Consider the following 15141-nt stretch of genomic DNA (forward strand, 5'->3'; position numbering starts at 1 on the left):
ATTTTCGGCAGACAAATCCCACATGTGTCCAGGAAATCCTGGATGTATGGCAGTCCTACTGGTGTTTAAAATTAATCAAATATTAATCCCTGGTATATATATATAGAGAGAGTTTTTGGTTCTTTTTAAATCTGTCCCTTGGTTGTGGGTCAATCTTACACAAGACTAACCAAGCTACTATGAACAAAGTGAAATGAAGGGAGGGTCTATTTTTAATGCAAGTTGGCGGTTTAAAACAAAACAAAACAAGAACATGAGATGATCCCCTGGCCCATCTTCTGCAGCATCCTGTTCTCACAGTGGCCTGCCAGATGCCTGTGTGAAGCCTGCAAACTGGATACCTGCTGTTCCCAGAAACTGATGGAGGTATTATTTTAAACAAATGAATAAGAAAGCTGCTTCCACACGTGTACAGAGATGTCCAAACTAGTCAAAGTGAACAATACCGAGAATGTCATTTTTTTATATAATGGCTGGAGCTTTCAAGGGTTCTTTGGTGGTGGTGGGGAACTAGAGTGACCCATCGGTGACCCAAGACTGTCTGCCAAAGCCTGTGGCTGGAACAGAGTTGGAATTTCTTGTTTGTTTAGGCAGAGGCTGCATCTCAGAACAAGCCTGAAGTTACAAAAGATTCAGTGATGGCTGTGTAAAAGAAAAGAAGCTTCCTTCAGGTTGGATATTAACCTCACCTGTGGCAATCACAAGAATGCAATCTAGTTAAAGCACATGACTTACCTCAATGAATCCTGGGAACTGTAGTTTCTTAAGGGTGCTGGGAATTGTAACTCTGTGAGTGGTAAAGTATAGTGGTCATGATTCTTTGGGGTAGGCCATATGCTTTTAAATGCATGGTGTGACCTAAGTTACATGCCACCCCCATGACAACTACGGTACATTTCCCTAGCACCCATTCTGTTGAACCTTTTCCACCCTAGCACTCATTCCAGCACCCAAAGCTACTCATGCCTAAATATTTAAGTGTCTTGCAGTGTCAACTACAGATGTTTTGTTATCTGAAGCACAAGATGGGGCCTCCTCTGTTCTACCCATTTCCGGTTATAGGAGTCAGCACAAGAAGCATTATTTTATTTAGCTTTTACTTGACTATAAACTCATAAATTTATATTGATTCCTCCCTGATTTTTTTTGTATCCAAAATGGAGATTTCTTTTTATATTAACTGGTATGTGACAGTGCACATATTTGCAGCAATGCATTATCATTATCCTATTAGAAGATTATGGGAGGTGTACTTCCTGCTCCTGTTTATCCTCATAACCCAGTAAGGCAGAATCATGGAATTGTAGAGCTGGAAGGACCCCTGAGGGTCATCTAGTCCACACCCTTACAATGCAGGAATATCAACTAAAGCATCCATGATAGATGGTCATCCAAACTCTGCTTAAAAACCTCCAAGGTAGGAGAGTCCACCACCTTCTGAGAGTATCTGTTCCACTGTCTAACAGCTCTTACCATTAAAAGTTCTTCCTGGTGTTTAGTGGGAATCTTCTTTCTTGCATTTTGAATCCATTGGTTCAGGTCCTACCCTTCGGAGCAGAAAACAAGCTAGCGTGCCATCTTCCATGTGAACAGCCCTTGAGATATTTGAAGCTGACTTTCATATCATTAAGGCTACTCCTCATAAGACTTGGTTTCCAGACCCTTGATCATCTTGGTTAGGTAGGTTAGGCTGAGGCAGTGACTGTTCCAAGGTCATCTAGTGAGTTTCATGGCTGAGTGGGGATTTGAACCCTGGTCTCCCAGGTTCTAGTATGTTATGTGAACCACTACACAACACTGGCTGTCACCCAGTTGTTTTGCCTGCCACATAAATCTCCAGTAACTATTATGAAGCAGGTCCTCCAAATGAAGGCCCAGGGTTCTGAACTCTAAGGAGAACCACCAAAACACCTAGGTTGGCATTGCATGGCAAACACATTCTGAGTATTTTAAACAGGGCTCTGCAGTCTTTTGACTAGCCTCAGTGGCCAATACAAAAATTTGTAGTTGCCAAGCCCATGCCTCTTTCACAAAAGTTGGGGTCTTGCCTCCAACCTTCCGCTGTATCTCTAAAACAGGGGTGGGGACATGTGGCCCTCCAAATGTTCTTGGTCTACAACTCACATCGGCCCCAGGCAATGAAGCCAATGATCAAGGACGGTGGGAGTTGGAGTCCCAATAACATTTGGAGGGCCCCAGGTTTCCCATATAGATAAGCTACAATCATCTCCCCTCTGCAGTTCCAAGCTTGCACCAATCTTCAGAGACTCTTCTCCATGTTCCCTTACCAAATAATTTGAGGCTGGTGGTTACTAAGAAAAAGGCATTTAGCAATGGTGACAACCCTGGTTTTGAAATGCCCTCCCCAAGAAGCTTGCTTGGCACCAATGCTGTGGCCTTTTTGGCATCAGGTGAAGTCCTTTTCATTTCCTCAGGCTTTTTAAGTGTTTTTAGACCTTGGGAACTACTAGCTTGATTCTGGTGCTCTTTTAGCTGTTGCCTGATGTTATGTTCCATGTAGCATTTTCTATACTCTATGGATTTGAAAAAGTATGGCACACCACCCAGAGAACTTGTTAATGGGTGGTAAAAAAGTATTGTAAATTAATCAAAATTTTAAAATGCTGCGGAATCCAGTTAACTCAGGACTTTTTAAATTCTCATAGAAACACACATCATTGTATAGATCAGCCAACTTCATTTCACCTAGCATTTAGGAGAATTGTCACTTGCAACTTTATCTGGATATCTGCAAGGAATAAGAAAACCTGACCCCAGCAGAAAAGAATGTTGTGAAAGAACCCTGTTAGCATTCCAAGAGGTTCAGGAGAGGAGTCACAAGGATGGATTCAGATTAGAGCAAGTCAGTAACTGCAAGAAATTTCTAGAAAATTTGCAAGTTTGCTGGCAGCTATACTACTGACTCTTCATTGAATTATTAATTTCGCTTCCACAGTGCAATGCTGATTTTTCCACCAGCAAAATATCTCAGCATAGTGATGTGCTTATGATACTCATTGGATGTGCACAAGCACTGCTTCAGTAATTTTACTTAAAATTTGATAGTTTTTCAGAACCCGATGCAGTTAGGTGGGATATGTTAATCAAGGCTGCCACCCTAAATAAACTGAATTCCATTGAAATCAATAAGAACTCATTCCTGCGTAAACACCTCTACAATGGTGCTGCAAAGCTGGGACTGTATCCAATTTACTTGCAAGCAAGAACTTGGTTTGCACAAGAGGCTATACAGTCATTTCCAATGTATGGCAAACCTAATTTAAAGCGATTTCTGGAGTGCCAACTAGCCACCCAGGCTCCATCATGCACTTTTAAGTTTAACCAAATTTTAAAATTATACCCATTTTGCAGAGACATCAGTGAGTTCTTTAACTGGGCCTCTCCCTACAGTACATGTATAAAGGTCCAAAAATACTCAATAGTCTAAATCTGAACTATATTTTTGGCCATTAGTTAATTTAATCATGCAACATCAAAGCATGGGTGATGGACTTAAAAAAAAATCACAACAGTGGCATATTCATCATTATGTTATATCATATCTTCAAAAGACAAACAGCTGCCAGTTTGCCACCAAGTTCTATCATCACTATCCAACCAATCATAGTATGCATACAGTTACAAACGTATGTTTGGGCCTTTTCATATAATGTAAGAATGTGAATGATTTTACAGTAACTATCATCCCTGGTTTTATAACCACAAGACCAAACACACATTTGTAAACTATAAGCATAGTGTGAAGAACCTGAGAAATCTCAAAAGGAGCAACTAATCTGATTTAGCTAACAGCACATTACAGTATATATTGGCCAACAGGAATATGAGATAAACATCAGCAATGTTTGTTCTTTCCATGTTAAAAAAATGGATAGAGGAAGGTTGCAAGGTAAATATCTGGCCCACCATATTACATACACTATTACAGGTATTCTAATACAGTTACAAATGAATTCAGGACACTGTTGCTGAACCAAAGGTGATTTCAAAATATACACAAAATGCAATAAGGCATTCTAGTCCACCATCATTTTTATTATCATAGTGGACAGTATATTTAGATATATTTAGATATTTCTTTAAAAGGGAGATATTATTAGTCAATTGAAAATAACCTTTGAGGGTGTTATTTTGACCATCTTGCCACTACTATCCATTTTTTCTGGCTCTGAAGAAAATCTCAGGAAGATATAAAAATTACAGTGTCTTTTCCCCCCTTCACAAAAAAGTGCAACACAGAGAACTCTTTTCTTCCAAATGGCAGCTTTTCAAAGAGTTTGCTGCTTTCAGTAACAGTGGAAATAATTTTGTTATTAGGAGAGGAGCCTTCAGGCAAGATGATGCTTTTACGGTTTCTCTTTTCCACTCCCATCGAGAAAGTAGGCAGAGGAGCAGAGCCAGAGAGCAGAGCCCTATGTCTTGCAAGGGCAGGGGAAGCATGCAGAAGGTCCCAGATGCAAATTCCAGGTAGCACTTGGAAAGACATACTTCTGTCCAAGACCAGGAAAAGCCACTGCTGAGCTAGACGGATCAACACTCTAGCTCAGTTGAAAAAGCTCTTCCTATCCTGCAATGGTACCAAGAGACACTTTGCACAATATTTTTGATATAGCGTAAGGTATACATTTTAGTCCCACAGACTGAGGAAGCGAACCACCATGTGCTGGAAAGCCTGGGCCCAAGTCCTACCTCTGTCACAAATTCAAGTGTGCAGTCTTGGGCCCTATGTTTCGGCATTCCCCATCTGTAAAATGGGCATTAACAGCAAACCTGAGTACCGCATGTTGCAACTCAGTGCCGGCTGCTGGGGACCTGGTGGGGCAGCCAAGAGTGGAGCCAGAGGTGGTACCCATTGGTTTTCTCCCCATCCTCCTCCCTCACCAAAGATTCTGTGGGTGCTTAAGCAGTGCTTCAGTAAAAATTAAAATAAAATACCCCCTCCCCGACCCCCATGGCTGCAAAAGAAAGAATACTATATAAAAAGCAAGAAGTAGCTGGTGTGGCATTAAAATCATATTTTGCTCTAAGCACCACACACACACACTTGTTTTAACATACTTCCAAACCCCAGTAGGACACAACACACTTCCTCAACTTGGTTAGCAGAAGCATCCTCTGGAAACAAGTGGGAAGCCTAAGCCGCTGCCCTTCAGGAGAGTCTCACACCCTGAGGCCCCGGGAAAGAGAGGTGATCCTCTCCACATCCAGACAGAGGGCTTCCGATGGAAGCGCTCAGGAGTTCTGAGTGAAGCTGAACTAATTTCTTCTTTGTGCTAAAACCTCACAAATGGAGCTAGACACACAGCAGCATGGGGGGGGGAGGGTTTCCTCTACATGGAGCCCCCCCCCCCAAACTCACCAATTCACTTTCACATACATTACTTTAAAAGGGGGGCGGCGGGAAAGGGGGAAAGCACTTCGTGAGGGCAGCCACAAATCAACCTCAAGGGAGCTAGACAAAACTATACATGCCTTTGTTTGATAAAGACATTCCCCGTGAAGAGGGAGAGAGCTGCGGTGGAAGAGGAGGGGGCGAGATAAGAAAACCACGCTGCAGCCACCTGAAGGAGAGGCACTTGAGCCGGAAGCAAAACAGCAGCAGCCCCCCTACCCTAATCAGCTTCTTGGCTATTCTCCCCCCAAAAAACAAAGCTGTCTAATAATAAGAATAATAATAAGTTTTGTGCTCCACTCTCAACAGGTTTTTAAGCGGCTGCAAATAAAAAGTTTCGCCCATCTGCAGGAAAAGCAACGTAAGGCTCAGCTAATTAGTGAAAGAAATTCAGGAGTTGCCTTGAAGGCAACGTGGGTCCCCGCTCGCCCTCCCCCTTTTCCGCGGCCGGGAAGTGAGGCAGGGGAGAGAGATAAGAGTTTCCCCACACCCGGGAATTACGAAGGTAGCGCACAGGGTCATTCCCAAGGTCCCCCCACCCACCCGCTCGGTCATCCGGCCCCTGAAACACATGGCCACTTCCAAAGCAACAACAATCAAGGTCGCCCTATTTTGAAACCGAGGCTTTTTACATTAAAAAAAAAAAACAACCTACAGCGGAGTGCCCACGCCAGAGGATTTCAGTTACCAAGGGCTATAAATACGAGACGATTTCCACTCCGGGAGATCACACAGCCGCAGGCAAACCAACCTGAGGCTGCTTCTCTCACTCGGCCACCCCCTTCCCGCTGCTCCCGCTCGCATTATTCCCGCGGAGAGCAGTTCGGAGCACCCACCGCAGCTCCGGCGTCCTGGCTCCAGAGACCCAGCAGCAGCAGCAGCAAGAGCACCAGCAGCGGCGGCGGCGTTGGCGGCAGCAGGCAGCTGGCCCCCGGGCTCAGCTTCATTCTCCTCCTCCTCCTCCTCCCTTCCTCAGCAGTCTCGCAGGCTCCCGGGCTGGTCCTTCGGAGCTGACATGGTCTTCGCAAAAAAAGAAAAAAAAAGAAAGGAAAGGAAAGGAAAGAAGGTGGTGGGGGCAGAGGGGGGGAGAGAAGGTTGGGCTGGGTTGGGCTAAGGCGAGCCGAGGCGAGCGGTGCGCCCGCCCGCTTGTCCTGTCCCCTCCCCCTCGGTCTCCGCGAACCCGCTCGCCTTTCTGTGCAGACTTGCAGACTTGTCCGCGCTCCAAAAAAAAAAGAAAAGTGGGGGGAAAGAAAGGAAAAGCCGCTCTCCCGGGACTACTTTGTCCCCAAAAAAGGCGCTCTGGGATTCATCCGCCGCACTCCTTAGCTGGTTGAGGAAGCCTCCCAGCGAATGGCCGTGATGGTTATGATTAAGGGGCTGTTCTTGAAATAGGTGTTGTGTGACGGTTTATTTATTTTTCTTTTTTTTTCCAGGCTCAGAGTCATTCCAGGTAAGCCACCATGAAATAAAAAGTTCAGGTTTTCCAGAGAATTAACGCTGTCTCTCTCACACACGCAGGGTTCGTGTTCCAACTAAACTTTACTCAGATGAGTTCCACTGGAACGTATAAGATATGTGTTAGTCGTGTCGATGTGTTGCAGTGGTTCTACTCTGTATAAAAAGCAGCATCAGATACAACCCACAAGGTTTCTCCCTGTGTGTTTTTGATTGACACATGATTGGCAGAAGCGGCAAGGTGTGTTTAAACCCCAAATCTAATAGCCTGAAAGGGTATTTCTGTGCGTCCCCCCCCCCTTCCGAGGCGGCGGCAGGTGGGAAGGTGCTCTGGAAAGAAAAGTGGGGAAATAGGTAAGAAAATTGGGTAGGGGGCGGGATTCAGATCAGACCCTCTTGGGAAGTTCTCAGACTTAACCACCACAAGTGTCCTGTGGACATTTAACTGAGAGTAAGCCTCTCTTGAGAGATTTACGCTCAATCCTAACCTTACTGATCCTATTGAATTCAATGAGGCTTACTCCCAGGTAGACTTGGTTAGGGGGCCTCAGTCAACATGCCTAGGGGCGGATTCCATGGCTGCATCCTTACTGGGGAGCAAGTAAGTTTTCTGATGCACCCTCGTAATCTGTCTGCTGCTTTCGGCATCCCTTGGTTGCCTATGGAAAGCGGAAAGTGAGTGGTTTTGTATGGACCGTTTAGGATTGCAGCCTAGTCCCATTGAACTAACTGAGGCTTACTGTTTGCGCGGTAAACTTGCGTAGGGTTGCGCTGTAAGTCTTTGAAACTGGATGCCAGCTCTGAATTGAGAAGAAGAAGAAAAAATAGGGAGATACATTTTTGATTGCATTTAACTCCCCAAGATACAATCGGGTTCCAAACCCATTCAAACGCGCAGAAAAACTTCAGTGAAGAAACTCAGGAGAATCACAGGTAATGAGATACTTCAGAACCTCCAGTGGGTTTGATAAGAGTTCAGAGTTGGACTTCTGTTTCACACCTGTTTGAATCGGTTTCGTTCCCTAGCTGAGATGCTTGCGTGTAATTGTGCGATCCTATGCAATTGCACTCGAAGCACGGGGTGCTAATTTCAATGGAACTATTAGTGTGCTTCCCTGAGAGTAGTTAAATTGCCGCGCAATCCTAACCATGTCTACTCAGAAGTAAGTTCTATTGAATTAAGTGGGGCTTACTCGCAGGTCAGTGGTGTTTGGATTGCAACCTAAGCTACACGAAATGGAGTGAGTCTTGCCTCCATGTGAACGTGAATAGGAGTTAATTGTTTTCTTTAAAAAATAAAATAAAATAAGCAAATGTGAGGGTATGGTCTCCGCTGCGCGCGGGGGCGCATTGTTGGGTACCTACCTACATTTGGTCTGGGTTCATCTGAGTGCTCTCATTAATTCGGACCAAAAGCAGGTGCCCAGCGCAATTTCGGAATGATGAACATAGCACAGAAACGGGAGATCAGAGAATCCAAGTTTATTCATTTATCCTTTTTCTGACTTTGGGGGGGGGGAGGGGGAGGAGAGGGAAAGAGTTTGATGCGGCTCTGCGGCTGCCTACTTTGTGCCTGGCTGATTGACAGTCGTGGGCCCGCCCCCTAGCCGCCTCCATTCCTCGCCCGACGCCGCGCTGCCGCGGCCGTTTTGCTGGGGAATCCTCGCTTGCGCGCTCTTTGATCAGGATTCGTGCACCTTACGCGGTAATGTTTCACCCGGAGGCGGGACCAAGATCTTCCCGTACCCTAATTGATCTGTAGCAGCACGGCCGGCCCTTCCTGCTCACTCCCCCCCCCCGCAAAATCCCAAACTTTGTTGTCATGCTGTCTAACCTGGCTGCCTTCTTTCCCACAGACCGGGGGGGCCGGGCGCCGTGAGCGACCCGAGGAATTGAGTTATCCAGCGGGAGCGAAGCAGTTTCTTTGCCGGCCACGCTGCACCATGCGCGCTGGGTGAGTTTCTGGGGAAGGGCGGCCGGTGGGAGTGATGCTACCTTGACTTTAATAAAATGTAACTTGGGGGAGTCTCTGTTATAACTTTATTTAATGTTTGGTCCTTTACCCCGTGCAGGCTGGTTGCGTTCCTTGTTGCTTTCTGTCTGACTCCAGATTCTGTGAATGGGGTAAGTGTTCCCATATAATCTCAAAGCAGATTCTAATCCTGTGCATTTATTTTCCTGAGTCAGAATATACACAACATTGGGGCCTCCTCTCAGGTAAAAGTGCATCCAGTTGTAACTTAAGAATGTGAACTGGGTGCACAATTACCGCAGAGTAAGCTCTATTAAACTTGATGGAATTTAGTTCCAAGTAAATGTTTGTTGGCCGTATGCCCTAATTCGGGGAAATAATGCATACTCAATGTCTACTCCAGAGTAGGGTGCTGGATGATAACAGTGTTCATGATGCTGTAAATGAACTAGTAGAAATGGTAGTGAGGCTTATTCTTGTTTGGGATAGCAACATGATGGATTCACTTCATTTAAAACCCCTGCAGCATTTTCTGTAATAACTGGGGTGCTTTTTATGTGGATTGTGGAGTTTGGGCCTGGAGCATGAGGGTCTGTGGATGCCAAAACACAGGGACACTACATGCAGTAAATGTCCTATGCATCTTTTGTATATTTACTCAGAAGCAAGCCCTGTTGAGTTAAGTAAGACTTGATTCCCAAGTAAGCATTGTAGAGAACTGCAACTCCTTGCTGGTGTCTATTTTTTTACTTGTGGTACTTAAAGTGAAACTTCTCTGTCCTTGAACGCATGCGCTATATATAAAATTGCAAAGTTAGGAAGCCACGTACTAGAATGATAAATAAAACTGATTAGTTTTTGAGCCCATCTTCTTTCCTCTGGAGTGCTCTTCAGAACTCTTTGGAAGTTTGGGTTTATACATTTATGGTGGGGATTGTAAGAACATAAGCCAAAGTCATGGGCAAGGTAGACCGCATTTACCATCCATTTAGGTTTGGAAGCAGTTACTGCTTCTAAAGAGAATGGGATGAGGATGCTTAAGCCTCCTTTTCTCTCTATTCTAGACTACACTCTGTGCAAGCTCAAAAGCACTCTTTTGCAAAGGGGCTGGGCTGATTTTCCTGCTGAACTATGGCTCCTTGTTTTTTAAAGTGAGCACTTATAAACTGTCCCTTTAAGGGTGGTGCACTGTGCTAAGTAGCGGGCCATGTGATGAAAACTGCATTTAGGGCTCCTGTCAAAGAGAGGCTGTGTACACACAACACATTTAAAACACATGGCCTTCCCCAAAGAGCCCTAGAATCTGTGTTTTTTAAGGGTGCAGGGAACTGTGGTCATATGAGGGGGAAACAACAGTTCCCATGACTCATTGGTGCAAGTCATGTGCCCGAGATGTGTGGTGTTTTGTGTAGGCTTAGGTCCTTAGGAGCAGGCCTGTTGGCAGCCTTATGCTCAGCACCAGTTCTAGATCCATATTCATAGAGTTCAGGGACAGGACTTCTTAAAGCCTCTGAGAAGCATGAGAGCTAAATGTCTTCTTGAGATTCCCTTTCCTACTCTTGGAGTCATAGAATTGTAGACTCCTAGGGTTGGAAGGAATTCCAAAGGTCATTTAATCCAACCACTCGCAATGCAGTTAGAATGTATAGTTTGTCAATGTTGATATGACTTGGTTCATTGTGGGGCCTGGGGACATTCCTGGTGCTAAACTGTGGCTCAAATTAAGCCCTCTTTGTGGAATGCAACATATGCAGAACATACAATATCTATACTGGACTGGGAAAATGTTTTGTGATGCCACAGGACTTTTTGTCATATATGGTGAATTAGTTTGTTTGGTAAGGGCAGTAATTCCAGATGGTGCTCATCTGAAACATAGGTTTTTGTACCACCACCTGCTGTTGGTTGAATATTGTTTTTAAATATTAATCTAAAGTGCTTCTTATTTCTCTAAATACCCCTTTGCAAAAGCCCTTGTTTTACAAATGCTTTTGTTAGTGCTGCAGTGCTTAATAGTGTTAGATTCATTTATTAACACTTTCTTGGTTGAGTTAAAAAAGGTGACATGGGTGTCTGCGAGGTGAGGGTAGTCCTCCCATGAGTCATAATCTCCAGATAAAACAAAATCGAAAATTCTTTCTAGTAGCACCTTAGAGACCAACTGAGTTTGTTCCTGGTATGAGCTTTCGTGTGCATGCACACTTCTTCATTAAAGAGCAAGAGAAAGAAAGTTTATAGCACGTGTAGAACCTAAGTTGGTAAAAGGTTTCCAGGTAATTTGGCAGCAAATTGAAAACAATATATGTGCCTTTTAGTATAAGTACTGATGAAACTCACACCATTCTCACTGGGGGGGGGGGGAGAGATACAAAAGAAGACAGGGCTCCAGAGGGAATTTAGTAGGTGTAGAACAGTGTTTCCCAAACTTGGGTCTCCTGCTGTTTTTGGACTTCAGTTCCCATCATCCCTGACCACTGGTCCTGCTAGCTAATGGGAGTTGTACTCCAAAAACAGCTGGAGACCCATGTTTTGGAAACACTGGTGTAGAACATCTATCAAAGGTGCAGGAGCCCTATCTTCTTTTGCATCGGTGGCGCTGTGGGTTAAACCACAGAGCCTAGGGCTTGCTGATCGGAAGGTTAGCGGTTTGAATCCCCGCGATGGAGTGAGCTCCCATTGCTCGGTCCCAGCTCCTGCCCACCTAGCAGTTCGAAAGCACGTCAAAGTGCAAGTAGATAAATAGGTACTGCTCCGGCGGGAAGGTAAAACGGCGTTTCCGTGCGCTGCTCTGTTTCGCCAGAAGCGGCTTTGTCATGCTGGCCACATGACCCAGAAGCTGTACGCCCTCAGCCAGTAACGCGAGATGAGCGCTGCAACCCCAGAGTCGTCCGCGACCGGACCCAATGGTCAGGGGTCCCTTTACCTTTACCTACCCTTACTTTAAAAGAGGTGTCTCCCCATATCTCATAGCCAGGAAGGGATAACTCTTAAGAGGATGCTTGTGATATGGTGCCTGTACATAATTTATTTAGAACAAAGTAGGGTTGTTTTTTTATTCTTTAGAGCTATTTTGTTTACTCACATAAAAGTTTTAAATTACGTAGAAATCTTTTGTTTGACTAACAGGTGTATACATTTTGTTAAAGTAAGAAAAACACAATGTACTTTCAACTGGAAAAAGTAACTGTGATTCCAAGCTTTAATGACCTACTCTTACAGCTAAGGGTGTGATCCAGGGGTTCACAAAACAGTGTTCGGGGAGCTTCATCCAGGTGGCCCACGGTATCGCTATGGATTCGTGGTTGAAGATGGAAGACAGCACGTGTATTGCTTCAACTATATTGATATTTAGTTGTCTTTTTTATTGCTTCGTTGTGTTTTATATTAAAAAAATAATAGAAGCAATAAAAAGACAGTTAAAAATCATCCAGCATCTGACACAGCACATTCATATTTATGCAACAGGAAGAAGAATCCTTATGTGGTCCACCATGACACTCAGCAAAAATCAAGTGGTCTGTAGAGAAATATGTTTGGTAACCCCTGCTGTAATCCTAACTCTACTTATCTGGTAGTGAGCCCCGTTGAATTTACAATTATATGCATGCTTAGGATTGTGCTGTAAACCTTGGGTGTTTTGTAGGACTGGGGTAAAAAAGCTAAGTAGTCAATTCTCTAGTTGTGTATCCAGGTTCATACTGTCAAGTTATGCAGATGACACTCTTCAATTAGCATTGTTCAGTAGCTCTTGTGTTTCCATCCTGTTTGCTGCAAAATAAGTTGGGCCAGACCAGCGATTTTCCCAAAGGGTAGTTTCTAAATGACTAAAATGTGGCAAATTACTTAACTTGGATCAGTAATGTACCTGGGATAATCGGGTCGGCTCCTTAATTTGCAAAAAAACCTGATCCGCCTGTCAGTCTTGCCAGCTGTTTTGGGTTTAACCAGTTGTGACTCACTTCCAGGTTACAGGGTTTTAGGATAATGGTGCCACACTGTGAGCATTGCCATACTTCTATCCCTGTCCATACACTGAAAGCCTTAACTGTTCTTTCCAGGAAGTAAATCTCAGTAAAAAGAGCCGTGCTGGATCAGGCCAACGGCCCATCTAGTCTAGCATCCTATTCTCACAGTAGTCAACCAGATAGATGCCTGTGAGAAACCCACAAGCTGGACCCAGGTACATGAGCACCAGTTTCCAGCAACAGGTGTTCAGAAGCATTACTGATTTTGACTGTGGAGGCAGAGCATAGCCATCATGGCTAATAACCATTGATTGCAATGCAGCTTGTTCCTGAGTGAGCTCATTTTGACTGGAACAAATCAAATATTATGCCTTATTTCTCCTACTGTGTTATTTTTGTTTTCGAGCATAGCCAAACTAACTGTTATTCTGTATTCAAGTCAGTAATTTCTGAAGAGCAATTTGAACCTGTGTTTTGGCTTTTCCTCATCATTTGGCAACTCTTAGCTGTGACACTAGCCCTAATTCAGCATTTGTAGCTTCATGGTGATACAAATGTAATAGGGGAAGATGGCAAAGCTCCCGTCGTCCTTTCCTATTATATTTTTCATCACTATGTGATGAAAAATCTGTTGAAAGTGATAGATGAAAAGGTATGCTACTGAGTCATTGATCCATGTACCAGAGGAGTGCCCAGCATTGTGCTTCCGCATTATTTTTTTAGACTCCAACTCCCATCAGCCCCTACCAGCATTGCTGGTGGTCAAGGATGATGGGAGTTGTAGTCCAACAAATATAAAGTAGGCATTATCTAGTCCACTATTGTTCCCTTGGATTGGCACTGGATCTACAAGATTACTGTTAGGTGCAGTCATTTTCATTCAGGCTGAGAAAGCTCAGACCAAGAGGCCAAATGTGACCCTCCAAGCCTTTCCTTGAATTTGCTACAGGCCACACTGCTCTGCGCCTCAAGCATTATTACAGTGGTACCTCTGGTTGTGAACTTAATTTGTTCCGGAGGTCCGTTCTTAACCTGAAACTGTTCTTAACTTGAGGTAGCACTTTAGCTAATGGGGCCTCCCACTGCTGCTATGTCGCTGGTGCGCGATTTCTGTTCTCGTCCTGAGGTAAAGTTCTTAACCTGAGGTACTACTTCCAGGTTAGTGGAGTCTGTAACTCGAAGTGTCTGTAACCCGAGGTGTTTGTAACCCGAGGTACCACTGTATTATTTTTGCTAGTTTGAAATGTTTCCATGAACTCTTAAGTCTTTTTTGCTTGCATGGAGTGTGCAAGTGTGTATGTGGAAACTTACCTATTGGACAAAGATAAAATTTACATTTGGTGCTCCACCTCCTTTTGGCATGTGGCCCACGGAAAGCGAATATGGCCCTTGGGGTGAGAAAAATTCTCCACTCCTGTTTTAATTGGAGATGGTGAGCATTAATCATGGGACAGTATGTGTACAAAGCATGAAGCTTGTCCTTATTGTGTGTGTTTTCTTTCCTTGGGCCTCATAGCAGTAGCTTCTTCCCTTAGTCCTCATGGTGTGCTATAATGGACTAGACCAGGTCTAAAGCAGCTTCTGGTTGGGTCAGTTTAATACCTAAAGGAGAAAATATGAATATGTTGTTAAAAGAAAGAACTTTGCAGAATGGTGGGGCAAAGCTGAGTGAAAGAGGGAACTTAGCTTTTCTGTATTACATGCATACCATTGAAATGCTTATTTTTGAAACGAAGTAGATACTGTTAAAAATGGCTACAAAAAGACAAATCCTTGCATGGATGGGAAAAGAGGCTGTATCTCAATGGTAGAACATAGTTGCATATAAAATGCCTTGGGCTCAGTAGCTGGAATTAGAGAAAGGCCATAGCTCAAGAATTACAATATCTGCTTTGTATGCAGAATGTCCGGCATCTTTAGGCAGGGCTGGGTGAGACTCCTGCCTGAAACCCAGGAGACTTGTTGCTAGTGTTAGCAGTACAGAGTTACAATGGACTGGCCCAAAACATTTCGCTACCTGAGGTGGAGGATAATATGGTTTCCAACCACCACACCCATTATTTGTACAAAGCCAGGTGGAGCAGCAGTTGAATCTTGCTGTGATAGGGCAGTGTCCTCTACTGAATCTCACAGCAGCTGGCTAGCTCTAGTGACTGTAAGGCATGGCATGTGGCATACACAACCCTTCCCAACCATACCTCATTGCCACCTCTCAGCATTTGCAGCATGAGCAATCTGCTTCACTCTGTCTAATGGTAGGGCCAGGACCAATGCCTGATTTGTTGGTGTGGCATAAGTGAAACTGAGACCAAAGCATCCATTTGTGTCTCTGTGTA

At 44.3% G+C, this 15141-nt stretch overlaps 2 protein-coding genes across 6 annotated transcripts in view; one reads left to right on the forward strand and one right to left on the reverse strand.

Annotated features, from left to right (window-relative positions):
• Nucleotides 1–6640, reverse strand: part of COL4A5 (collagen type IV alpha 5 chain) — a 121884-nt gene extending 115244 nt beyond the window's left edge. For 3 of the 5 annotated variants that reach the window (XM_033137709.1, XM_033137706.1, XM_033137708.1), the window contains exon 1: nucleotides 6250–6639. In XM_033137709.1, the coding sequence (XP_032993600.1) occupies nucleotides 6250–6360 (111 nt within the window). In that variant the 5' untranslated portion in view covers nucleotides 6361–6639. Of the gene's footprint in view, nucleotides 1–6249 lie in introns of all 5 variants that reach the window. The other 2 variants (XM_033137707.1, XM_033137704.1) reach the window with 1 other exon arrangement.
• Nucleotides 6641–8667: 2027 nt separating this feature from the next.
• COL4A6 (collagen type IV alpha 6 chain) overlaps nucleotides 8668–15141 on the forward strand; it is a 172722-nt gene continuing 166248 nt past the window's right edge. Inside the window, exons 1-2 of the mRNA XM_033137243.1 lie at nucleotides 8668–8822; nucleotides 8941–8992. Of these exons, the coding sequence (XP_032993134.1) occupies nucleotides 8812–8822; nucleotides 8941–8992 (63 nt within the window). The 5' untranslated portion in view covers nucleotides 8668–8811. The remainder of the gene's footprint in view (nucleotides 8823–8940; nucleotides 8993–15141) is intronic.

This window comes from Lacerta agilis, chromosome Z (assembly GCF_009819535.1).
Source record: "Lacerta agilis isolate rLacAgi1 chromosome Z, rLacAgi1.pri, whole genome shotgun sequence".
Taxonomy (NCBI): Eukaryota; Metazoa; Chordata; class Lepidosauria; order Squamata; family Lacertidae; genus Lacerta; species Lacerta agilis.